We start from the raw sequence: 26,821 nt of genomic DNA, 5'->3' as shown, positions 1-26,821 counted from the left end.
GTGAACCATCATGCCATTGCACTTCAGCCTGGGCGACAGAGCAAGAGTCTGTCTCAGGAAAAAAAAAAAAAAATTAGAAAATAAAACCCCTGTAGTAAAAATTACCATTTTATTTAAAAAACACAATTTTAAGATCAAGATGCATTTGAAAATGGGAAAAAGAAAAAAACAGGGTTTATACACATTCCTCCATCAAATAAAACCTCCAAAGAACTTTCTCAGTTTTTCTGCTAAGAATCTTTTAAACAGTATTCTTGAGGTTGTTTTATAATAAATTAAAACTACATATAAATAGAGCAGGTTATAACCTGTAGATAATGACTCATCTACAACTTCATAGCAATTCCTGGACCATGCCTTACCAGATCTTACCCTGAGGAAAATCCCCCAAAGAACATTCATCTAAAATGTTTTATCTGTGTCTTACAGATAATCCAGGGTATTCTGCCTCACTGTAGCAAATAGGAAATCTGAATTGGTAAACCTCTGGCAATTTGCTGTATCTTACATAAATATCTCTGTATTAGTCTGAAAGTAGAGGAGAAAAGCTTTGCTTTATTCAATTAAATTCACTGGCTTCCATTTTAGATTGAATAATAGAAACTTTATTACATGTTACAGATCTTTCAAAATATGAAAAATAAGGGGCAAAAAATTTTAAAAACATTTTACAGATGTACATGCTAACATAATGTTCTAGTTACATTTGTATAAAATACATTATACAAAAGATAGATTTTGCATACATAAAAATTAAAGCATTCAGATATTTCTGTGATCTAACAGTGCAATATGCACATACGTGGAAGAAAATACGGATTACCTGAGCAACATTTTTGTAATTCAAATAAAAAATGAATCCCATCAGTGCACCATTTAAATACAGACTTTAAAAAACTCCACTTTTATCCTGTAACACTGACTAGATCCTTGCTTCATGATATTTCTAAACCGAAGCATATCCTTCATATTTCCAACTAGGCAATTTTAGAAGTAAATACTTTAAATAAAAAAGAACTAATTACTAAGTAGTGGTTCATTTAAAAAAAACTCTTCAGGACACTGAGCCAAGCAGGTAGAGTCCAGCAAAAGAAAAACTGTAAATAAAAAGTCCTTTGGAGAAGATAATTTAACATGAGTCTTCTAATTTTTAATGTGGCCAGCAGAGTCTATAACCACTTTTAACATACCTTTTGAAAACAGGAACCCCATAACTTCCTAGGAGTGGGATAGCAATTTTATTTTAACCCAGACTTCATAAAACTATCAGCTTTTTCTTTTCTTGCTAACTCCAAAATTTTAAGTGAACCAAATGCACTGATTCTGCTGTTACTTTTACATTGCATACAAGTGCATGCGTGCACACATGGAGACACACAAAGACCACATGTAAAGCAGCAGATTCAAATAAGGGTGCCAACAATTAAAATCACAATGTTAAACAATAACTGTGCTTGTTAATTAGTTATACAAGGTAATTTGCATTTGATACAAACTTAACTTACATTAGTACTTTTTAGAAACTAATATTATTCCAAATGTTTTAAATGCTTAGAAAATTCTTTTCTAAACGGATAAGAACTGTAATTCAATATGTAACCTTTATACAGAATTATATGTAACTCAAATTATATTCAATTAATTCAAAATATATAATTTAAATATAGAAAAAAGAAAACTACCTGATGTGTTATAAGGATGTATATTTCCTTCAAAAAAGGATACTCTGCAAGACAAATGATTTTTAATCAACAAATACACAGCACACCTTATTCCTTTAAAAATAAATAACATATTTTGGAAATCGAACCCATAACAATTTCAAAGTACAACTAGCAAAAAGGTAAGGAATCACTGACTGTAATTTCATCAATTTGATGTAAACAAAGTTCTTCAAAGGACACCTGGCCTGTTTACCCTAAAATAATCTGCATTTTCTTCCTTAAAACCTCATTTTTCAGCAGGCTTAATAAATACAATGTAAACTGACCAGTTAACACTAAGCATAAATTATATCACACTCTTCAAGATGCCCAAGGCACATTAAAACTATTTTTTAAATGTTTAATTTGCTAAGAGAACCAATTTGTAACTTTCCTATTAAACACTTTTTGGTAATTGTCTAAGGTCCTCTAATACTTGCAAAGGCTTTAATGTTTGACTTCTTTGTCCTATCTTTTCCTGATGGTCTTCTCCTGAAAGTACATAAAACTCCACTTGCCATAAATATTTACTTATTCCAACTGAAATTTGATATATATAAAATGATTTATCAAAAGCCTGAAACATCAACAATTAGGAAATAATGCCCAGAAAATGAGGTGGTATTATATATCTTAAGTATATATTATATACAAAACAGGCAATCCAGACTCCACCAAATCTCATTTCTATTGAAGAATTCTGGTTACATTTTTAGAACACATACTTTTAAAGATTAAATGATGGAATCAGTATGCAAATGCTTCTTCCTTAGTCAGACTATAGCCGACTCAACAGATCTTAAAAAGAGGCACTATCACGCCCTTTCAAGCAATCTATACACCTTTGGCCTTTGTTTCCCAATTTGATGCTGTATGTATAGTTCAGGAAAAAAGTCTAAATTGGGTGTTTTCTCTTTGAAAAACAGAGGTTAAGGGATTACTAATTTGTCTGTTAAAGTTAATATAAAAGACCTGTACTCGTTTTTGCTTAATGAACTGTTTTCTTCAACAGACCTCAGACAGTTTTGACCCAATTATTTGTGCTTGATGGTTAAAATGGAGACAAATTTATATAGCCTATGTAACGAATCTGACTGGACCATCTGAAATAATGCTTAATTTTAATTCTGAAACTTGGATTTACTTACATAAAGCAGTAAGGCATTAAATATAATTAAGGCATGTTACTGTATGTAACAGCAATGATTTATCACAGTATGTAAGGAATTACTTCTTAAATAATGGTAATATGTACATGTTTAACATATTTTTCATCATCGAAACTACAAAAGTGCTTTCAAATATCAGAGACAAATATAATCATTTTAAAAACAGATGCACAGAGGTGAGGTTAAAGGGTCTGTCCTAAAGAAAGCATTCTTAAGACAAAAATTACTGTCAGGTCTTCACCTATTCCAGTGTTCTACTGACTTCCCAACCATAATACATTATTTTGGGGTCTTGAAAATATTTTAATCTATTTCTTGGCCTCTGTTGTAGGAATTCTAAATCACTTTCCCCTTTCTCTTTGTACGTATGCTTTCATAGTACACGTGCTAAATGTAGTTTTTAAAGGTTTTGAAGTGGTGTGTTACGTATGCTACCATGAATAATTTTAGAATCAAACTTTCTTGCAACTGAATATTTTGGGGGTTCATAGTAGTAAATTTTTTTCAGCTGCAGACAACTGATGCTGTCATTCTGCATCATAAATTTAACATTAATAAACTTTTTAAAAATTACCTAAAAAAAAATTTAAACATACATCTTAAGAAAAATGATACATCTTCCAAGTTAAGAACTTCCTAAACACACGTTTAAATTAATTTCTGCTTGAAACATTGACACACCAGATTTATGGATCAACTGCTCTCAACATCAACTAGTTGCTCAAAAAATGTTCAAAGTGTGAAATCCTTTTGTTAAAAACAAAAGCATCCTCAATCTCTATAATTCTGCCTTTAAAGCAATTATTGGATATAACTGATTCACCACATTCCAGATGCACATGTGACTACTAACATTTGATTACGAACTAATTGCTATGTTTCGTGTTGAGCAGCAGGTGACTGAGAATCCTGACTATACAGTTTATTATCATCTTGTTGGCCGAAATGTATTCCTTTAGTTGGCACAATTCCATTTTCCACTTCTCTCTGCTGTGATGGGGGTGTGATTTTTGAATGTAAATGTGAAGAGTCCACTGTTGAATGATGACTAACATCCACCTTAGCTAAAATTTCATAATACAACAAATAAAACACCGGTGTTATTATACCTACTATCAACATTATCACGACAGCTGTCCACCACCCTATTCCCCAGTCTGCTCCATAATAGGGATCTTTATGTTGAGTGTTTTTGTTATCAGGTTCAAAACGTATTTGTTGTGCTGTTAAGGCCGATACTACCTCATTGAGGTTCTCTCTCTTATTGTCTGTACACTTTACTATTTGTTCTATGTCTCGGTCTACTTCTTTTAAAAAGCTACCAGCTGAGTCACTGTAAGCAAGAGAATCATTAGCTGGCAAAATTTCCCGTTGTTCGGAAGAGTATTGAACAGATGAGTGACGTGAAGTCTGTCTTCCTTTTGGAGGACAAAGTGTTTCGGTCAAGGAACTGAACTTTTTTACTGGAATTTTGATAGACCTAAGGGCAAAAAAGTCTTGATCACTGATGAGATTGTTAACTCTCTTGATATCTGCTACCTGTAAAAAAAAAAAAAAAAAGGCAACATACAATTGAATTCTAAATCAAAATAAAAGTAGCAATAGTCATTCATCCTAGTTACTTTTGGAGGAAAAAAAAGTTGAACTTAATTATTATTAGTATTAAGTTGCACCCAGAGAAATTTTAATTTTATTTGTAGATGAGAATTCTACACCACTTTAGATCTACCAATCTTAGGAAATCACTACTTTCTACTATCACCCACATATATTTGTAACACTAATTAATGCTATTTAAGTAGATCCTAGAATCCTTTGCTGTTTCCCTTTGTGCATCATGTATAAATACCACAGTCCTTCTACTCGTAAACAATTTGTGAAGGAAGGATTATGGGTAGTTATCTTCTTTATTCCAATTTGGAAACTGGAATATAGACAAATGCTACCCAACTAAAACTACCATATTTTATCAAAACCAAGATGCCATAACTCTTAAGATGCAGCATTATTTTATGTATATCTAGGGGGAAAAAAAAAACTTCACCAAAAATTGAAGATGCCACCATTCCAAAAAAAGATGCTAAAATGTGTGGAAAAGCATATATACCTTAGAATTTAAAAAACTGGTAATTTACCCCCTTACTTCTGAAGCCATTCCCCCGCCCAAACTTCTCAGTGTAAACCTTCAAGACTAATCACTTTTATAAGCTTTTTCTCTATATATTATATATTCCTCAACCTGTTTGTATTATCCCATCCACTGTGAGATAACCTGTCTGTATATCCTATTCCACTGTGTTGGGGGAAGAGGGCAGTGTCTGGCAGATTACCAATTGGTATGCCAGGTTCTCCCACCATCTATTAGTCCCATTCATTTCCATCAACGCTTTAATCTAAAACCTAATCATGTAACACCTGATTGATGTCAGAGAGATAAAGTGGGTCTAGTATAAAGCTTAGATTTCTGGTTTGGTCAACTTGATGGATGATGGCACTCACTAAGAAATGGAACACTGTGGAGGGTAAGAAGAGGATGAATGCCGATTTTAGATATGCTGACTTGGAGCTGCTTGAGATACACAAGTGGAAGATGTTCAGGACAGAGTTGTAGATATATGCCTGAAACTCAAGAACGATCTCAGCTGGAGATACAGATTTATGGACTATCAGCAAAAATATAATTGAAGTCAGCCAGGCATGGTGGCTCATGCCTGTAATCCCAGCACTTTGGGAGGCCGAGGCAGGTAGATCACTTGAGGTCAGGAGTTCGAGACCAGCCTGGCCAACATGGTGAAACCCCATCTCTACTAAAAATATAAAAACTAGCCAGGCATGGTGGTACGTGCCTGTAGTCCTAGCTACTCAGGAGGCTGAGGCAGGAGAATTACTGGAACCCGGGAGATTGTGGTTGCATTGAGCAGAGATTATGCCACTGCACTCCAGCCTGGGCAACAGAGCAAGACTACATCTCAAAAAAAAAAAAAAAAGTAATTGAAGTCAAAGAGGTCCAAGAGTAGACAGATTCACTAGAAAAAGCCTGGGAGAAAAAAGCAACAAGAAGATCCCTGAGGAACTCCAACATTTGATGGGTATGCTGAGTAACAGAAATCCACAAAGGAGATGAAGAATGGCCAGGAAGGGAATATACAATAGTGGTTAAAAGCATGGATAACTGGGTTTGAAGCATGGCTTTGACACTGTCTAGCTGTATGACCTGGGGCAAGTTGTTTAACCTCCTTGCCATTAAGGTTCCACACCTGCAATATGGCAGTAATACTACTACCTACATTATAGGGTTGAGGTGAACATTAATGATTTAAATTTTGCAGGACACTCAGAACAGTGATACATAGTATGTCATATAAAAGTTAGCTATTATTAAATGTTAACAGTAGGAAAACCAGAAACCTGAAAATTCAAGGTTGTCAAGCAGAGAGGGTCTTTTTTTTTTTTTTTTTTTTTATTATACTTTAAGTTCTAGGGTACATGTGCATGACGTTTATATCATGTATAACTCCCCCATGCAATCCCTCCCTCCTCCCCCCTCCCCATGATAGGCCCCAGTGTGTGATGTTCCCCTTCCCGAGTCCAAGTGATCTCATTGTTCAGTTCCCACCTATGAGTGAGAACATGCGGTGTTTGGTTTTCTCTTCTTGTGATAGTTTGCTAAGAATGATGGTTTCCAGCTGCATCCATGTCCCTACAAAGGATGCAAACTCATCCTTTTTTATGGCTGCATAGTATTCCATGGTGTATATGTGCCACATTTTCTTAATCCAGTCTGTCGAGAGGGTCTTTATGAGGGAGTAGTGAACAGAATCAACTGTAGATTCGTAATCAAGTACAATGAAGACTAAAAGAGGTCAAGCTGGAAAAATAATCTTGCAGTGTATGTGTGGGAGGATTAGAAGGAAAGGGTTGAACAATAACTAAAAGATGAAACAGTAAAGATAAAGGGTGTTTTATCATCTTACTACCTTCACACTGTTTTGTCTTATAGCAAATGAAGATTCACTGACAAATCCCAAAGTCTGACCCCATTCTCTTTAAATGCTCTTTTGCTTGGTATTGTGTACTCCTACTAATCTACTTAATACTCTTTTTGAATTAGGGTTCCAAGATTTAGTATCTACCTAAGTTATCTCTCTGAATATCCCTATAATGATTTCTACGCTATGCTAACTTCCTTGGTTGCATTCAAGATTCCAACCTTGGACTTTTTATTCCTCTCATCAGTTGTATAACTGACAGATTTTTAATAATTCTTAAGATTATTTCTAAGTGGAATATACCACTACTTACTGTATTTTTTAAATGATAAATCCTTTTATAATAAATTTTATAATTTTTTTGTTGCTTATGCTCCCATCAAAAAGATGCACTGCTTATCTTAACTAATTCTGTTCATCACCTTTCCCACTATAGTGGCTGATACGGTTTGGGTATGTGTCCCCACCCAAATCTCATGTCATCTTATAATCTCCAATGTTGGAGATGGGGCCTGGGGGAGGTGATTGGATCATGCAGGTGGATTTCCCCCTTGATAATGTCCTGAGTTCTTGTGAGATCTGGTTGTTTAAAAGTGTGTGAAACCTCCTCTCTCACTCGTTCTTCCTCCTGCTCCAGCCGTGTGAAAATGCCTGCTCTGGCTTTGCCTTCCGCCATGAGTAAAAGCTCTCTGAGGCCTCCCCAGAAGCAGATGCTGCCTGCTTTATGTAAAACCTGCAGAACCAATAAACCTCTTTTCTTATAAACTACCCAGTCTCAGGTATTTTTTTTATAGCAATGTGAGCACAGACTAATACAGTGGCCAATGCCATCTCTCCATTAATGTTAAGCACTTTTCATCATTCTCACTTCACATGAGCAATCAGCTGATATATCCTGTGATTTTCCCCAATACATTTTTTAACACTTCTTTATCCTTATCACAAATATTTTAGTCTAAGTCCTGATCATCTTTATTATTCCAGTAATCTCTTTATTGGATCCCCTTCAATTCATCAGCAGGCCCCTCTGTTGTTCTGTATCACTCCTGTTAAAACCCTACAATAACTGTATTCCCTTACTGTATGGATCAGACTTTTCCTCAGTGTCTCAAAGCATTTCATCCCAAATAGTCTGTGCCACTCATTTCTGAAATACCTATGAAAATTCCCTTTGTTGTTTACCATATTTCCTCCTTGAAATCTTTACATCACTGTTGAATGCCTGAAACATCTTTGTACCTCATTGGAAATATGACCTATTTTTAATTATTCAGATGGTATGTTAAATTTCCCTAAGATAATTTTCTAGATTCATTAAAAGAAAGCTAATATCTTATAAAACCACTGAACCACAAACTCTCCTCTTGGATCTGTACCTTGATGTTTTTAGCCTTGTCTCTCATTTTGAAGTCTATTCCACCATCTACCTTCTATGACATATTCTTCAATGGTCTTATTTCTCTACAAAACATTTACTCACATGTTTATTTGCATTTAGAAATAAACTTAAATATATTGTGATGTAATAATGGCAAGAATTGATATTGCCATACATGAGCAAGGTAGGAGGAAAAAACTACCCAGCTCTTTTACCACATCAAAAAATTCATTTTATTAAAATATTTTATTAAATTTTAAAATCAAAATTTGTAATGTTTTGATGAATTGTGAATTGTAATAAGAAATGTGAATTATTGCAATAGTTGCAAATGTAGAAAAAATACAACCTCATGACCATAATTTTTTTAGAATATAAACATATATAAATACATTTATATAATATAAACTTATAGACATGTGTTCCTATTGCAGAGAAGTATTACAGGTAGTCAATAAGAGGTTTTTCAAGTATAAAAATACTTTACATCATGAAAAATTTGGGGGGAAAATGAAAATATTAATGAGAAAAAGGGATGATATAAAATCTCATGCTATTAATAAAAGAGCTCTCATATACACACTTTCCACTTTTTAAAAAAATACAAATTTCAGGTAGCAAATCCTGGAAGTACTTAGAATTCTGTGGATGCATTTAAAGAGCACTCTAATAGCCTTATTTTTAAATGTTAATACAACATTCTGAAAATTATACACTTTGTAACTATTTTAAGTCATGAGGAAGAATTTAAGTTCACTTAAAAATGTGCCAGGAGGTACACAGTACACATATTTCAAAATTCTGTTGGGAGTATGAGAACAAAAAGTTTGAAAACAAATGTTCTAACCAGTTTCCGTATCAATGTGGATATAAAAATATCCTGTTGGCCGGGCGCGGTGGCTCAAGCCTGTAATCCCAGCACTTTGGGAGGCCGAGACGGGTGGATCACGAGGTCAGGAGATCGAGACCATCCTGGCTAACACGGTGAAACCCCGACTCTACTAAAAAATACAAAAAACTAGCCGGGCGAGGTGGCGGGCGCCTGTAGTCCCAGCTACTCGGGAGGCTGAGGCAGGAGAATGGCGGGAACCCGGGAGGCGGAGCTTGCAGTGAGCCGAGATCGCGCCACTGCACTCCAGCCTGGGCGACAGAGCGAGACTCCGTCTCAAAAAAAAAAAAAAAAAAAAAATCCTGCTAAGGCCTCAAGATGGACATAATGACACACAGACAGAAAAAGGGTCCAAATAGAGTACAGTATCTATTAAAATTAAAAATACACCATTCCTCTTATCTGGCAATCCCACTTTTGGGATCTATCCCACAGAAATAAAGGCACTGCCATTTAAAGATACAGTTGTGATAATATTTGCTACACAAGGTAAAACACCAAGAAAATCCTGAGTATCAATTAATAGGGCAATGGCTTAAAAATACTGGAACATTGATACTACAGACATTATACAACCATTTAAAATAACGAGTTAGATCTATAAGGCTTTAACGGATGGTCATGAGGGTGTCCATGATACACTTAAAAATGAAAAATGCAAGTTGCAGAGTAAAATGCGATATAATCCACGTTTAAAAATACAAAGATTACTAACTCCCCAAAACATGTATATATAAATACTTATGAGCACAAAAGAAGGTACAGGAACATGCCAAAGTGTTAACACTGGTTATCTCAAGAAATTGGGACAGGGAAAAACTTTTCCTTATACATTTCCACATTTATTTTTTACCACTTGAATAAGAAGATAACACAGTTAAGTGTTGATTTCAATACTGAAATCTGTGGATTTGGAAATACACAGAAATTCAAGTATTTGTTAAAATTTTAAAAAGTAAACATTTACAAATGTGACACAGACACAGATTTCTTTTTTTTTTTTTTTTTGAGACAGAGTCTCGCTCTGTCGCCCAGGCTGGAGTGGAGTGCAGTGGCGGGATGTTGGCTCACTGCAAGCTCTACCTCCTGGGTTCATGCCATTCTCCTGCCTCAGCCTCCCAAGTAGCTGGGACTACAGGCGCCTGCCACCACGCCCGCCTAATTTTTTTGTATTTTTATTAGAGACGGGGTTTCACTGTGTTAGCCAGGATGGTCTTGATCTCCTGACCTCGTGATCCACTCGCATCAGCCTCCCAAAGTGCTGGGATTACAGGCGTGAGCCACCGCACCCAGCCCATGTGATACAGATTTCTATGCAAAAAATAGTAAGAGCAAAAAATGGAGAAAGGAATAAACAAGGTAAAAAAGGACATGGAATTTATTTCAGCGTGGGATTTCTTATGGATTGCATTATGTGACATTAAAACTTACCGTACAACAGTACTGAAGGGCTATTGCATTTAGTGTATCTCCTTCTTGTATATCTTTTGTTAATACTATAATGTCATCAAGTCTATCTCTTGATGTACTTCTTCGGACCTTCTCTTTTCCTCTGGATCGAAGCTCATACACTTCAGCATCCTCCTCCAACATATCACTGTCTGAACAATTTCCAAATGCATGTACTTGACCACTTGACTGAACTCCTGGAAGAGGACAACTACGATTCTGATGCCTCCCTGCCATAATGTTAAAATCTGGAGGAAAAAAAAAAGCAGAGAAAATTTTGGAATGTAGCTGATCCAACTGACTGACTGCATGCATCATACATTCAGGACACAATCTTTTGTTTTTGTTTTAATGGTATTAGTTATTTAAACATTTAGGTTTAAGGGTTTGTTTGTTTTGTTTTTTGAGATGGAGTCTCACTCTGTCACCCAGGCTGGAGTACAATAGTGCAATCTCAGCTTACTGCAACCTTTGCCTCCCAGGTTTAAGTGATTCTCCTGTTTCAGTCTCCCGAGTAGCTGGGATTACAGGTGCCCACCATCACGCCCAGCCCATTTTTGTATTTTTAGTAGAGGCAGGGTTTCACCATGTCGGCCAGGCTGGTCTCGAACCCTTGACCTCAGGTGATCCGCCAACCTCAGCCTCCCAAAGTGCTAGGATTACAGGTGTGAGTCACCATGCCTGGTCTAGGTTCAGGCTTTATAACTGTTAAAGTACAACAAACATATTTGGCAGTGGAGGCAAAGGTATGGGAAGAAGAGGTAATCTCCTCTATTAGATCATATATCACTAAACGTGGAGTAACTACATATTAACAAAGGCAAATCGCTATAATTTTTTTGGTAAAAATATAACTTATTATAAAATTAAATACTATAAAATATTACATTAAATATAATGTATAAATATAAAATCTTAAATTCCCCTTATTCTGAGTATGTGAAGAAAATCAGAGAAATAATTGTGTTATGTCTTAAAAACTTGTGCCTATACAACTTACAGCTCTGATGGAATCAAAGCATGTTTTATATACACATACACTTTTATGAATTCAAAACTTTCTGGCTTGTTCTGCATTTTAAATTCATTCAGGATTGGAGTATCTTTTGTACTACTTCCTCCTGGACTTCGGTATTTATATTTAGTGCAGATATGCCTGCTATACAGGTTATGATTTTGCTTCCCTGGAAGCCTTTTAGCCAACTTAGAGTCCTCATCAACTTCAGCTGATGGTCCATAAAGACTGTGAACAGATCTTAGGTCACTGTGTTCATTTATACTTTAGAAAAAGCATTGTAAGACTGACTGGTAGCTGACCTAAGTTAAAAACATGCATCAACGAATACTTTTTGTTTACTTGCATACTCACTCTCAACTCACCATCATCAAGTTGATCTACTCTCATTAGGAACACAAGAACTTAAAAAACTAATCCCACATTCACAGTTTTGGCTTCGTGTTAATTATTCATATAAGAAGGGGCAGATTGCTTTCTGTTCTTTTTGGGAAAGATGGAGGGAAGTAGTAAGAAGCACTTTGGAGATAAAATACTTTGCACTTAAGGTGGTTCAGACATGAAGAGAAGGAGTAAGTTAAGCATCACACCAAGATTTCTGATTTACATAACAAATTGTGGTGCCATTCTCTGAGATATGGAAGAGGAGCTGGGACAGTAGGTGCATGGCTATGACTATGAATTCCTCTAAGATAGTAAAAAGGAATGGCAAATAGACAAATGGGCTATACAGTTAAATTCAGAGGAAAGGTCTAGGTTAGAAATAAAATTTCATGACCAATCTGCACATAGGTGAAAATGAATCTGTGAGTACATATGATATTACCTAGAGAGTATAGAAAAAGAAAAGAGGACCCAAGACTGAGCCTTAAAGAAGTCCAACATTCAGTATCTTGGTGAAAGGAAATCAGCCTGAAAATATGGACAAGGAGTGTCCAGAAGAGGGAGAAACCATGGAAGTGTTATGTCATGGAAGCCAAAGCAAAATAACATCTCAAAGACTCACTATTTTTTTAATACTATGGATGAGCACCAAGTGAAACAGGAAAACAAACAAACAAACAAAAAAACCAGAAGAGACCAGCTCCAAAAATCTGAGTGCATAAAATGGATGACAATAAATTACAAAGGTTGAGGATCCCTAACCCAAAAATCCAAATCTTAAATACTCTGAAATTTGAAATATTTTGAGTGCTGACATGAAGCCACAAATGGAAAATTCCACGCCTTATATTTCAGACTTCAGATTAGGAATGCTAAACCTGTATAGGTATTCTGGTGATGTGCTTAAGTACCCGGAACACATTATTTTTTCACGGTATTAATAGTATGTCTTGGCCGGGCGCGGTGGCTCAAGCCTGTAATCCCAGCACTTTGGGAGGCCGAGACGGGCGGATCACGAGGTCAGGAGATCGAGACCATCCTGACTAACACGGTGAAACCCCGTCTCTACTAAAAAATACAAAAAAACTAGCCGGGCGAGGTGGCGGGCGCCTGTAGTCCCAGCTACTCGGGAGGCTGAGGCAGGAGAATGGCGTGAACCCGGGAGGCGGAGCTTGCAGTGAGCTGAGATCCAGCCACTGCACTCCAGCCTGGGCGACAGAGCGAGACTCCGTCTCAAAAAAAAAAAAAAAAAAAGTCTTTTTTTTTTTTCCTGTTATGCGCTTATGTGTGAATAAGTGTAAGAAAATGATTGCTTACCAGTAGCACATAAATTCAGAGTTAGGAATGATGGTAATGCCAAACCACCACAAATTTTCCATAAGGGTGGCTGAGATAGTGACACAAAATTTTGCCTGCTGATGGTTCCAGATACAAAAACTTTTGTGCACAAATTATATAAAATTACCTTCCGGCTATGTGTATAAGTTGAACATGAAACACAAATTTCATGTTCAGACGGGTCCCATCCCCAATATATCTTATTATGTATATGCAAACATTCCAAAATCCAAAGAAATCTGAAACACTTCCGGTCTCAAGTATGTCAGGTAAGGACTACCCAACCTGTACTTTCTATGTAGGCGTACACTTATCATAAAATGCTTTAAAACCATTTAATATAGTTGAATCCAACCCTTGAAAGCTAGTTTCTGACCCTACTCTAAGGGCAATATTGTAATGCTTTAAAAGCTCAAGATTTCCTATTAAGATAACAGAGAGAACTAATAGCTATGTTAAGTACATTATTTCAACTGTTCTCTTAAGTGCTACATTATTACCAAGAACTAGGATTCCTAACTTGACAGCTATCAAACTAAAGAAAACTATCACATTTTATATCTCCAAAGTAGTTTTGAAGTCATGACTACATCTTTTCCTCCAAGGATAACAGTTTTATTTCCACTCATTTAACCAAGTCTTTTTTTTAATCTTGCGTCTTTAATCTAGGGAATGTCTGTGAATCCTGTAGATTCCAGGCAAATTTTATACATATGTATATTTTTCTGGGGAGAATTTTTATTGCTTTTCTCAAAAAGCATCCATGATCAAAAAAGTTAAGACTTAATATACAGCAATTTACACGTAGCTATACCGACCTACTTATGCTGTCCCGTTAGACACTTTCTCCCTAATAATTTGTTCTTAGAACTTAAAAATTGGCTTAGTAGCACAGCTAACTGAAAATCACTAAGCAATGCCCCAAAGTCATTTTAGCTATTTGTTTCTATCAACCTCTCTCCATGATATATTTCTAAATAATAATTTAAAGGTCAGAACTTCACCTGTCTCACTCTCTCTCCACTCCCCTTTCGTAATGAAATGCAGGCAGCTGACTATACCCAGTTACAAAACTGGGTATTCTGAATGATCAAGAACTGGCTGTGTCTCCAACCGAAGTGAAGAGACTGACCCGGGCAATCACTCCAGTCTACTACTCAGAGATTAGAAAGTACATAATATTTAAGTCATCTGGCTCAATTCTATTCACTTCTCTTAATTCTCTTAGTGCAGGAAAAAGGCACGAATTCCCTCTTCAGAAACCTGGAACAAGCCTGCGTGCTACGTAGATTACGAGGGGCCACAAAACAGTGTTAAAGCATTCATCAGCTCAGTCTGTAACTGAAAACGGTTTCCCAAACACCTTCGTACGGTAGAACGGCTGCTCCTGGGTGTTTCGCCTTGACCTTCTTTAAGCAAGAAGCAATAAGAGGGTCACAGGGCACAAGTTAAAGCTGCAAAGGGACAGAATCAAAGGCGCCTTATCCGCTGCCAGGGCCAATTTTATTTTTTAAAACTTAACTTCCTCCCCTCTGTATTGCACACTTCAAGTTTTTCTTTCCCTGCTATCGTCAGCGAGGATTACGTCTCAGATTCTTCGGTCACGGCATAACACTTGAGCGATGTGACAAGATGCCGTCAGCGAATATTTCACGCCAACATAAAGTTGTGGGAGAAATGCTGTATTTGGGTGGGAAATGAGCTGCCCCGGTAATAAAGCCGGTAGGCGTCCTTCCTCTGAGCCTCAGTTCCCCCGACAGTGTGACAAGAGGGCCTGGCAGGGCTGGTCTGGAAGTTCTTCCCTTTCTCGGGGGTGTCCTCCCCGCGGGCCGAGCCCCGCCCTACAGCACCCACCACACCTGTGGCCGAGGGCTCAGCGCCTCCAGTGAGGACGCAGCTGGGGCCCAACCCCGCCCTCCTGGACCGGGCCACCCTCACCTCCTGCCACCATCTTTACCTGTCCTCATTAGCAGGGGACACGCTGCGAGGAGATGACCAAAAGGTCCGTCGTCCCCGCTGTCCCGGGGAAGTTCATGGTCGAGCCTCCGCCTTGGGCTGACCTAGTCCGCCTCCGCCTCTGCCGCCAACGTCTCCGCCTTCCGGGCCGTACGCCGCCGCCACGTCCGCAAACCTGAGGTGCGTCATCGCGTCAAGTGGGCGGAGGTGGGAAGAGGCGGGGGAGGAGGAGGAGGGCAAGCCCAGAACGGGGGAGTCCAACCACAGGTCCACGCCCAGCACGCAGGCGCAGGGACTCCGCAGGGGCCCGGGGGCAGATCCAATCCCCAGGTCCAATCCCTGGGTCCGATCTCCAGCCCTGCCCTTAACTCCTCTCCTTCTTCCCCGTCACCTCACTCTCAGCGGAAAAGATCTGGTGGTCAAGTCAGCGGACCGAACCCGCGACCCCCAGCGACCTACTGGCTGCGTCTTTGTCCAGCGACCACACGGAGCTGGCAGAGACTGTCGGAGGCACACTGAGGACGAGCCGTGGCTCAGGATGTGTCGGGGAGCTGCCTTGCATTTTTTTCTTGCTGTGCATCTCGAATTTTCTTTAGGGTGGGGAAGGACACCTCAAAAGCACTGTTGACATCACGGTTTCAGAAAATTGCACCATGCTTGTTACCCTTTTCATGGTGAAGACTCCAGACTGCTGCAGAAGAGGCAAAATACTGGAGAGAAACCCTTGGGGGACCAAGGACGAGGGTTGGAGGGGGGTTGTTGCAACCTTTGTGTTTTTAGGTGAGGAAAGTGAGCCACCTAGAGTCAGGCCCCAGGAAATGTTTTCCCTGGCTGGAGGAGTCAAGGGAGTCAACAAATTGTAATCTAACTTATTTTGGTTTGAAAATTAACTGAGTCATTGGTAGTCACCATTGGACTCTATGAGATGTTAGCTTGTTAAATAACAAATTCATGACTTCATACATGATTTTTATCACAAATGTATTCAATGAGTATGATAATGTGTTTGAATTTATGTATTTGAATAGCAAAACCCGCAATTACTTTTGCACCAACCTAATAAATGAGTGTAAAGCATTTTAATGAGTCTGATGTCTCTCAGTGTTGACATTAGAGACGTTGCACTTTGACGACCATGCTAACTGTTACGACAATACCCATTTTAGGCACAAATAGCTGGGGTGCAGGGTGCACAGCAGTGCTTTTCAGAATGTCTGAATATTTATACATTAGAAAGCCTTTGAAGCTTGGTTTTAAATTGTTTTTCAAAGGGTATGTTTTTGGTTTTCTGCAAAGGTTAGGAGTTTTGCATTGCAATAGTTTTCTTTTATTTGCAGGGATAGGCACTGTGTTCCCCAGCGCCACAAAAAGAACTGCAGGAGAAGACGACTTTTTAAAAAAGATTGTCTGAGTTGTTCTGTGTGTTGTTGCCCTCATGACATCCCTGTCTGTAACCATTTATCACTGAGACATTCTCTCATCAGCAGACAAAGGATATATTCCCTACTTGATATGTAGGACTTCGGCTGCTTAGCCCTCATGAATGTTAATGGGAATACAACCTTCTTTCTGTCTATAGGTTATTTTTCTTATTTTAATGTCAATAGACAGCGGAATTAATGTGAGAGTCAAAGTGATAGATTTCAAGCACTTCTATAGGACCGATACATGTATCCTTCATATAAACAACTTTCTCAAAGATATCTGCATGCTCTTGAATCGTTATTTGTATTTAACAAGGATGCAAATATTAAACTTTTTATAAAAATGCAAGAATAGGGTTATATTTTATTATTAGAATATACAAAAGAAGCGATGAGCGTGAATTTTGGCCAAATTCCAGAAAGCTGGCCAGTAGGAACAAGCATTTTGTCTTTAAGAAAAAGGATGTCCCCAGTGCTCAGCAGAGCCAAAACGATTTTTAGCGCTTCAAGATCTCATCTGACACAGTTTCTGTTAAAAGGCTATAGATGAAATAATATGTAATTTCTAGGAATATGTGTTTTAGTCACTAACATTAAGTTTTTGTAAATTGTCCCAGAGTAGAAGTTGTACTGAAGTGAGAGTGTAAATTGATGCATCCTGTTAGGCAATATGTATCAAAATTAGAAATGCAATTGACTGAACTATTACATTGCTAAGTAATTACCTTAGATTTACTTACAGATACACATGTGTAAGATTTAACAGATATGTTCAGGAATGTTTGCACAGTAATAGCCAAAATCTAAAAACATTCTAAATGTTTATCAGTAGTTGACTGATACTTCTGGTACATTGAAACAATATAATGTTATTCTTGGGTTCAAAAGAGTGAAGTTAATCTGGCATTTGCTGATTTATTCATTCATTTACCTAAGAAGTTTTTGTTGAAGAAAAATAGTGCTTAAAAAGACAAATTCCACTTACTTGTGGAGCTTGAATGACTGAAGCATATAGAAAGATCTTTAAAATGTTTTTAGTCTATTTTCGGAAGAAAAAGATAGGACAGGCGGTATGATGTTATTTCTATGGAATAGAATTTTAAATAAGCATCTCCCATCCTACCGCCCGTACCCTGCCGACACACACATACACATACACATTCTCTCTCTCTCTCTCTCTCTCTCACACACACACACACACACACATACATGCAAAGAGATTCATTTAATTTTTCCATTTGGAAAGTTACTCAAGGAATTTTAACTGGCTGAAAAGGACTAGACATGGCAGAGGAGTAGGTAGGAGATTTTGCCTTTTCCTCTTAGAACTTTCTATATAGATTGAATTTTTATTACTACATGCTTTTATTATTATATTAAGAATTAACACATTTTATTTTTAAGTAACTGGACTTGTTTATCTGGAGCTAACCTATAATTAACCATCCATCTCTTAGTCATTCCTGAGTCTGTTTGTACTTTGTATTCAAGTGGCAAATGTCTGGAGAAAAGAACCAGATCAATTCTCTCATAAATCAAAAAATGAAAGGGTAACAAAACATTGAATTCTTTTTACATGTCTTCTTGATTTTCCTCTTTCTGATTTCTTTCAACCCTGCTCTTTTACTCTCTCCTCCTTCCTATTATTCCTATTTCTATCCTCTTAGCAGCCTTTTCTGTCCAGTTTCTACTTTTCAGAAGCAGAACTAGAAAGAACTGTTGGACAATAAGGAAATACTGTAAGTAATCTCAAATGAAGTTAAAATTGGATTATGGAGTGAAACTTTAAAAAATAAAAAAAAATAAATAAAAAACCTCCCCTATCTCTGATCTTCAAATAACCTATGTAGAGAGAAAATTATTGTGTCTTTTCTCTCGAAGTCTTGGAAAAAAACAGACTGGATGATTTGCATATGTTCTGCTAGCAGATGTACCACGTCACCTCTCTAGCTGCCTTTAATCCTGTGATTTTTAAACATAGTGATTATTGTAATCATGGCTTTGCTATAATGTGGATAAAAGAAGAGTCATGTATGCTTCAGGAATCCAAAGCTGTTTATAAATGCTAGTAATTAATTCATGGATCCTAAATATGACTTGAAAACAATCATCTTCACATCTTCATCCATGCAGACACGATGAAAACTAGCCTCACAAATACTATCCTTACACTCTTTAGCTAGGTGGTTGGTACACGTAGAAAGGAACGGTTACATATTTATATTTAAGTAGACTGTAATTTGAAATGCTTTGTTTCCCATGGTCTTTATAATCACTACTGTCACATAGATCAGTGCAGGTGAATTCTCCCGGAACCTTCATCCTGCTTGTTTCTGTGCCTACTTCTTCAGAGATTTAAGATGATAAGACAGAGCGTAATTAAGTTCACTAAACCAAAGGAAAACCTGAGGCATGACCCAGTCTATGGAATTGGGTAATGGTAGATAGTGATAACCCAGAAGTGGAGAGCAAGTCAAAATGGAGTACAGAGAGTGGACATCCAGTTTGATTTCTTAGGTCTTCAGCACTGCATTCACAGAGACAGGAAAGCTAGCGAGTGGGGAAGAATAAAGAGAATGGAAGAGGCAACAGCATCTTCTCTTTCTAGTCTAGGCCTTTCCAGATAGAGACCACTTCTGTGACCATCCTCAGCTTAGTCAACACTGACAAAACCAAAAAAGAATTTCAAAAGCAAAACTTCCGTGCTCAAAAAAGAATAATAGTGAGGTGTAAATGCATACCTAAAATGAAGGTAGTTGCTTATCTGACAAAATATAGACAGAAATCACATCTATTCATTCAACAAATGTTGATTAAGCAGCAACTGTGTTTCAAATCCTGCTTTAATAAAGCACCAGGGACATGCAATGAACAAACAAACCCAAATCTTTGCCCACTTGGAGCGTATATTCTTGTGATGAAAGATAAATAAATGAAATTGTGTTAGATGGTGATAAGTGAATGGAGGAACACTCAATACGGTAGGAGCTGCAGTGTTTTGGGTTGGGGGAGAGTCTCCACCCTGTGAAAATTCTCTCTCCCTGAGAAAGAAGCTGTGCCTAGAGTATTGGAGGAACAACAAAGAGACCAGCATGGCTGGAGCAGATTGCCGAAGGAGGGAGCCTTAGGAGAAGAGGTCAGACGGAGCCAAATGGGATAGGACTCTATCAGCCATCGCAAGGACTTGGGCTTTCACCCTGAGCAAGACGAGAAACCATTGGAGGGTTCTGACCAGAGGAGGTCATCATCTACCTTTTAAAAGGATCCCATAGGAAAGTGAGGGCAGCAGCAGGGAGATCAGTTAGGAGGAAATTGTAGTAATTCAGGCAAGAGGGAAGATGTCTCAAATTAGAGAAAAACATCAAATATCACATTGATGTGGATTAAAAATACTTGATTTAAGAATATTTTTTCAAAGCCTCCGACTCTATGAGGATTCTCAATTTTAGTTTTAAAGATATTTTTCGCCGAGCATGGTGGCTCAAGCCTGTAATCCCAGCACTTTGGGGGGCCGAGATGGGTGGATCACGAGGTCAGGAGATCGAGACCATCCTGACTAACATGGTGAAACCCCGTCTCTACTAAAAAATACAAAAAACTAGCCGGGTGAGGTGGCGGGCGCCCGTAGTCCCAGCTACTCGGGAGGCTGAGGCAGGAGAATGGCATGAACCTGAGGAGGAGCTTGCAGTGAGCTGAGATCCGGCCACTGCACTCCAGTCTGGGTGACAGAGCAAGACTCCGTCTCAAAAAAAAAAAAAAAAAAAAAATTTTTCACTAGTTCCTTCTTGCATACTTTGATTAATGACTCTATATTGGGGCCTCTTTTCCCCATTAATTCTAAATAAGCCAGATTTTCCACTGTAGCAATTGTTGGATCTAAGTAAAGTTTCCATTCTGCCCTCTCACCATGTTTTCTTTTATTTACAGTTAAGATGAGCTGAATTTTTTCCCCTTCTTCTAAGTCTTAATCCTATCTGGCTTCTAAATCCCTTCAGAATTATTTGAAGCAAAGAATGCCTGCTGATTTCAAAGAACATTTTACACTTGGACTTACTTGGTGGGGTATACAGCAAGGGTCGTGGAGGCTTCCTTCCTTTCCATGCAGAACAATGTGTTTGGCAATGATACACACTGATCAATGAGCAATCTGTTAGTAAGAAACATACAGAAGCTCATTTCTTTGATTTGTTGTTTTGAAAAGTACTTACTTTTCTTTGGAGTATTTTTCAGTTTAAAATCTAATCTGTTATTTTGTAGAATAATCAATTTATATTAGTTGAAACTTGATTAACTTTTCTTTTATTACCCTGTCCTTAAGCTCATACTACAGATTTGGTTATATATCGCATAACAATATAAATGAACACTTGTTTTATAAAGATCTCAAATTCTATTGTCTCAATCATTTCATTGAAAGATAAATATTACTACACCAATCTTCTAAGGAAAATTTCTTGTGTGTTATTCCTGGCTTTGGACAGGATAATGTTTATAGGCTTTGTATTTAATGCTGATGCAATAGAAGGCATTATATTTTAAAAGAATAGCTTTTCTGTATACAAATACTAGGATTGCTTGTAAGGCAAAGCCATAAAGCATTGCATAATCTATTCTAGTAAAATAGAGATGCTAGCCCTTTGACTGTATTTGGTTTTAGCAACTGAACAGAATAGAGTTTCAAAATGAATATGGTGAAAATAGACAAAAGGATTTATAGTAAATTTTTCCCCCTGCTCTGTGTTACCTCTCATGAGCCTTGTTCATCTTTTTCTCAATATCTGCCATTACTCATTAAAATTCTAGTTTCATAAAAACCACAAGTAGAGACTGCTGTTGCTGGTTGTAGATGTGTAATAAGAGCACTCAAATGCATTGCTAAAGGACTGGAAAACACCAACAAGGAGATTATGATAAGAATGGTAACAACCACCACTTCCAACATGTATAAAGTTAAGGCAGTCTGTGCAAAACTGACATTCTGATAACTATACAAGCTGTTGTCAAAGTATGATCTCAGGACCCCTGCCAATCCCCAAGACTCCTTCATAGGGTCCTCAAGTATTTTCACAATAATTCTAAGAAGTTATTTGCCGTGTTCACTGAGTTATCACTTGCGTTCAAGTTATTCTTGTACAGCCATAGGAGATGAGCTCATAGGGAGTCAAATGGAATAGGACTTTGTTAGCCATTGTAGGGACTTAGGCTTTCACTCTGAGCAAGACAGCAAACAACTGGAGGCTTCTGAGCAGAGGAGATTATCATTTACCTTTTAAAAGGATTTCATAGGAAGGTTAGGGCAGCAGCAGGGAGATCAGTTAAGAGGCAATTGCAGGTCGGGTACAGTGGCTCATGCTTGTAATCCCAGCACTTTGGGAGGCCGAGGCAGGCGGATCACGAGGTCAGGAGATCGAGACCATCTTGGCTAACATGATGAAACCCCATCTCTACTAAAAAAAAAAAAAAAAATGCAGAAAAAAAAAAAATTAGCCGGGTGCGGTGGCAGGCACCTGTAGTCCTAGCTACTCGGGAGGCTGAGCCAGGAGAATGGCATGAACCCAGGATGTGGAGCCTGCAGTGAGCCGAGATCGTGCCACTGCACTATAGCCTGGGCGACAGAGCAAGACTTTGTCAGAAAAAAAAAAAAGAGGCAATTGCAGTAACTCAGGAAAAAGGGAGGTTGATTCAAATTAGACAGGAACACCATATATCACTTTAAAAATGTTACTCAATGAAGCAGTAAATATGTATTTATTGTATTAAGTCTCAGTCCTGGAGACAGGATACAGTGGCTCACACCTGTAATCTCAGCACTTTGGGAGGCTGAGGTGGGTGGATCACCTGAGGTCAGGAGTTCAAGACCAGCATGGCTAACCTGGCAAAACCCCATCTTTTCTAAAAATACAGAAATTAGCTAGGCATGGTGACACACGCCTGTAGTCCCAGCTGCTCAGGAGGCTGAGGCAGAAGAATCACTTGAACCCCGGAGGTGGAATTTGCAGTGAGCCGAGATAGTGTCACTCCACTTCAGCCTGGGTGACAGAGTGAGAGTCTGTCTCAAAATAAATAAATAAATCTCAGTCCTTGAATATGAGTTTTATTATTCTTTCTGACGAAACGGGAAATTGCACATGAAGTTCTGCTGCTGCATATCAAAGTAATATGGTTGTTTGAGAAAAAAAGTCTGGTGGCCTTGTTTGAGTTGGGAACTGAGCAAATCGTTTTTGTCAAACGACACTATTTTTAACATAAAGAATGACTGACAGAAAAACTATGGTTGGCTGGGAATAGTAGTTCATGCCTGTAATTTCAGCACTTTAGGAGGCTGAGGTGAGAGAATCAATTGAGCCCAGGAATTTGAGACCAGCCTGAGCAACACAGGGAGACTCTCATCTCTACAAAAATAAAAAATTTTAAAAATTAGCTGGTCGTGGTGGCGCATGCCTGTGGTCCCAACTACTTGGTAGGCTGAGGCAGGAGGATTGCTTGAAGCTGGGAAGTTGATGCTGCAGTGAGCTGTGACCATGTCACTGGATCCCGGCCTGGTTGCCAGACCTTGTCTCAAAAACAACAACAAACCAAATATGTTCAATAAGACTTGGATATTTGATGGACATTTTCTTGAAAACGAGCAAAGCCAGCCAGTTACTTCCAAAAAAGAAAAAAGACCATAGTTGCTACCATTGATAAAACTCAAGTTCTCAAGCAGAAATTAGATTTTTAGAAAACGTTTATTGCCTCTATGAGAGTTGGCAGCTTCCCAAAACTATAAGGATTTTGTGATGAGATTAGCGGTGATATTAATAATGTAATTTTTCAAATATCGTATATATTGAAATTTGTCAAGACTTGGAACTTGTGCATAACTCAGGGAACAATATTTTCCAAATAATGTAATGTAAAATGCTAAAAAATCATGCACAGATAAAAGATCCATTCAAAGTGTAAGGCCAAGGATTTTAATGTGGCTGATTTGAAGCATAAAAGTTTACTGCTATCGTTTTATAAACCAAAAATTGACAGAGGTAAATCTAATTGAATAGAGGTTTATTTTGCCAAGATTGAGGATGTGCCTAGGAAAAAGAAACACAAGTTACAGTAAGATCTGTTACTTGTAGTTTTTCCAAAGAGGGTTTTGGAAACATCAATATTTAAAGTGTAAATAACAAGCAGAAGGGAAAGAAAAAAAAAAGGAGGATGGATAGGCAATGAGGGAAGTGGTTACATTGTTATAACCACTCCGATTAGCACTCAGTGAATCTGTGTTTTACATGCAAAAAGGAGGAGGTAGATGAAAAGTCAGTTATGCGTTCCTCTTGTGCTAAGTTTAAATTTTACACAAGGTAAAGTAAGCATACAAAACGACAGCTCTCTGTTTGGACAAAAAAGGAACGCAGGTTTTGTGTCACTCAGTTCCCTAACTTTGCCTTGGGCATAGTGACTCTGGAGTCCTGAAATTCCTTTTTTCCTTTACACCTTCAAATGCTACATTGCAACTTACCTTTAGGAAGCTATCAGTGAGTCTTGGTACAGTATCAAAGAACAACATTCACAATTTTGTAAAAAACTATTAAAATATTTTCCCTTATCCCAACCATGTATCTGTATGAGGCCAGATTTTTTTTTTTTTTTTAATCTACTTCAGCCAAAACCACATATAGCAACAAACTGAATTCGGAGCAAATACAAGAATTACTGGTCATTGCAACTAATAAATGACTTCAATAAAGTTGCAAGATGCAAGATACACACACAAAATCACTAGTAGTTCTGTACACTAACAACAAACAATCTGAAAAAGAAACTGAGATTGTAATAGCATCAAAAAATACTTAAGAATATACTCTTATCAAGAGGTGTAGTATTTGTATACTAAAAACTACAAAATAATGCTGTGGGAAAATAAAGAATATCTAACGAAATGGAAAGACATGTGTTGACAGATTGGAAGAATTAATATCAGTAAGATGACAATGCTCCCTACAAATATCTACAAATTCAATGTAATTCCTATCAAAATCCTACTGGCAATTTTTTTATAATTGAAAAACTGATCCTAAAACTCGTATCAAATGCCGAAGATCCTGAATAGTCAAAATACTCTTGAAATAGAAGTGCAAATCTGGAAGATGCACACTTTTGAATTACAAAACTACAATAATCAACAGTGTGGTTCTGTGTCCAGAATTGGTGGGTTCTTGGTCTTACAGACCTAAAGAATGAAGCTGCAGACCCTCGCAGTATTACACTTGTTAAAGACAGTGTGTCCAGAGTTTGTTTTCAGATGTTCACCCATATGTATCTGGAGCTTCTTCTTTCTGGTGGGTTCATGGCCTCGCTGTCAGGAGTGAAGCTGCAGACCTTAGCGGTAAGTGTTAGGGCTCTTAAAGGCAGCGCGTCGGGAGTTGTTCATTCTTCCTAGTGGGTTCCTGATCTCATTGGCTTCAGAAGTGAGACTGCAAACCCTCACGGTCAGTGTTACAGCTCATAAACGCAGCATGGACCCAAAAAAGCGAGTAACAACAAAACTTATTTCAAAGAGCAAAACCAGAAAACCACCACAACATGCAAAACCACCCAGCGGGTAGCCGCCGGCTGGGGCAGCCTGCTTTTATTCCCTTATCTGGCCCCACCCACATCCTGCTGATTGGTCCATTTTACAGAGAGCTGATTGGTCCACTTTACAGAGAGCTGATTGGTCCATTTGGACAGAGTGCTGATTGGTGCGTTTACAATCCTTGAGCTAAACGCTAAACACAGAGTCACAGAGTGCTAGTTAGCTAGATACAGAGTTAGCTAGATAGAGTACCGATTGGTGTATTCACAAACCCTGAGCTAGACACTGAGTGCTGACTGGTGTATTCACAAACTCTGAGCTAGACACAGAGTGCTGATTGGTGCATTTACAATCCTTGAGCTAGACACAGAGTGCTAGACGGAAAAGTTCTCCAAGTACCCACTAGGTTAGCTAGATACAGGGTGCTGCACATATGATCCTCCTGCTAGATATAAAAGTTTTCCAAGTCCCCATCCAGTTCAGGAGCCCAGCAGGCTTCACCCAGTGGATCCTGCACCAGGGCTGCAAGCGGAGCTGCCTGCCAGTCCCAAGCCATGCCTGCACTCCTCAGCCCTTGGTCTGTCCATGGGACTGGGCGCCACGGAGCCCGTCAGGGAGGCTCCGTTTGCGCAGGAGCCCACCGCAGGCAGGGAGCTCAGTCATGGCGGGCTGCAGGGACTGAGCCCGGCTGTGCCGGCGGGCTGGCACTGCTGGGGGACCCTGCGCAAACTCCACAGCTGCTGGCCCGGGTGCTAAGCCCCTCACTGCCCTGGGCCGGTGGTGCTAGCCGGCCGCTCCGTGTGCGGGCCCGCGGAGCCAGTGCCCGCGCCCACGCCCGCTGGAACTCGCACTGGCCCGCGAGTGCAGCGCACAGCCCCAGTTCTCGCCCAGGCCTCTCCCTCCACACCTCCCAGCAAGCTGAGGGAGGCGGCTCTGGCCTCAGCCGGCCCAGAGAGGGGCTCCCACGGTGCTGTGGCGGGCTGAAGGGCTCCTCAAGCGCCGCCAGAGTGGACTCCGAGGCCGAGGAGGCGCTGAAAGTGAGGGCTGCTAGCACATTATCACCTCTCAGTTCTGCCATAAGGATGTTCCTAGTGGCAGGTCTATGCAAGACTATCCTTAAAAGTCTGAGGAAGCTGAAAGGCCAAAGAAAGAAAATAAGGGCCAGTTTTTCAGAAATAAACATTTATTAAGGATTTATGAAGATAATCATGTCTGTGTCTCAGGTGGTGGTGAGACAAGATAGTGGATACCAGCACCTTCACTCCTCAGGCATAATATACCATAGGGAAGGAATGTATAGGACAACTATAGAGAAAGGCAAGAATGCCATAGTAATCTCCTGAGGCACAGGATTTATGGTCAAGGTTGTTTTGACCTAAGGATGGGATTTATAGTAAGTACATGCTCTTACACATTTGACCATTTTAACATAAGAAAATATCAATTTCATGTGGTTCAGCCTAATGATGTTTTAAAGACATTGCTGATAGTATTTCTTTGCTGTAATGCTTTTCTACTTAAATAATAATATACGTTAGTCAATTTTTCTTTTGTATTATTTTTAATTACTTCA

At 38.6% G+C, this 26,821-nt stretch overlaps 1 protein-coding gene across 2 annotated transcripts; it reads right to left on the bottom strand.

Annotated features, from left to right (window-relative positions):
- Positions 1-582: 582 nt before the first annotated feature.
- On the bottom strand, positions 583-15,528 carry LYSMD3 (LysM domain containing 3). 2 transcript variants are annotated; one of them, XM_033179150.1, is made up of 3 exons: positions 15,272-15,528; positions 10,560-10,825; positions 583-4,352 (listed from the first exon to the last, which is right to left on the bottom strand). In XM_033179150.1, exons 1-3 carry the CDS (start codon positions 15,279-15,281, stop codon positions 4,224-4,226), a joined length of 405 nt encoding a protein of 134 aa, XP_033035041.1. In that variant the 5' UTR covers positions 15,282-15,528; the 3' UTR covers positions 583-4,223. The 2 variants fall into 2 exon arrangements, with proteins under 2 accessions (XP_033035041.1, XP_033035040.1); XM_033179149.1 differs by having other exon boundaries at positions 583-4,411; positions 15,272-15,456.
- Between the last annotated feature and the right edge of the window lie 11,293 nt (positions 15,529-26,821).

Source organism: Trachypithecus francoisi, unplaced genomic scaffold (assembly GCF_009764315.1).
Source record: "Trachypithecus francoisi isolate TF-2019V2 unplaced genomic scaffold, Tfra_2.0 Lachesis_group2, whole genome shotgun sequence".
Lineage (NCBI taxonomy): Eukaryota > Metazoa > Chordata > Mammalia > Primates > Cercopithecidae > Trachypithecus > Trachypithecus francoisi.
Note: the sequence above shows the minus strand (reverse complement) of the source record. Positions and strands in the feature narration are given on the sequence as shown.

What these genes read in the sequence shown, in the direction of transcription:
- LYSMD3 (XM_033179149.1), bottom strand. An exon ending in CCCTTCAGTACTGTTGTACG is followed by an intron (nt 4,412 to 10,559) that starts GTAAGTTTTAAT and finishes TTTTTTTTACAG; the next exon opens with GTAGCAGATATCAAGAGAGT.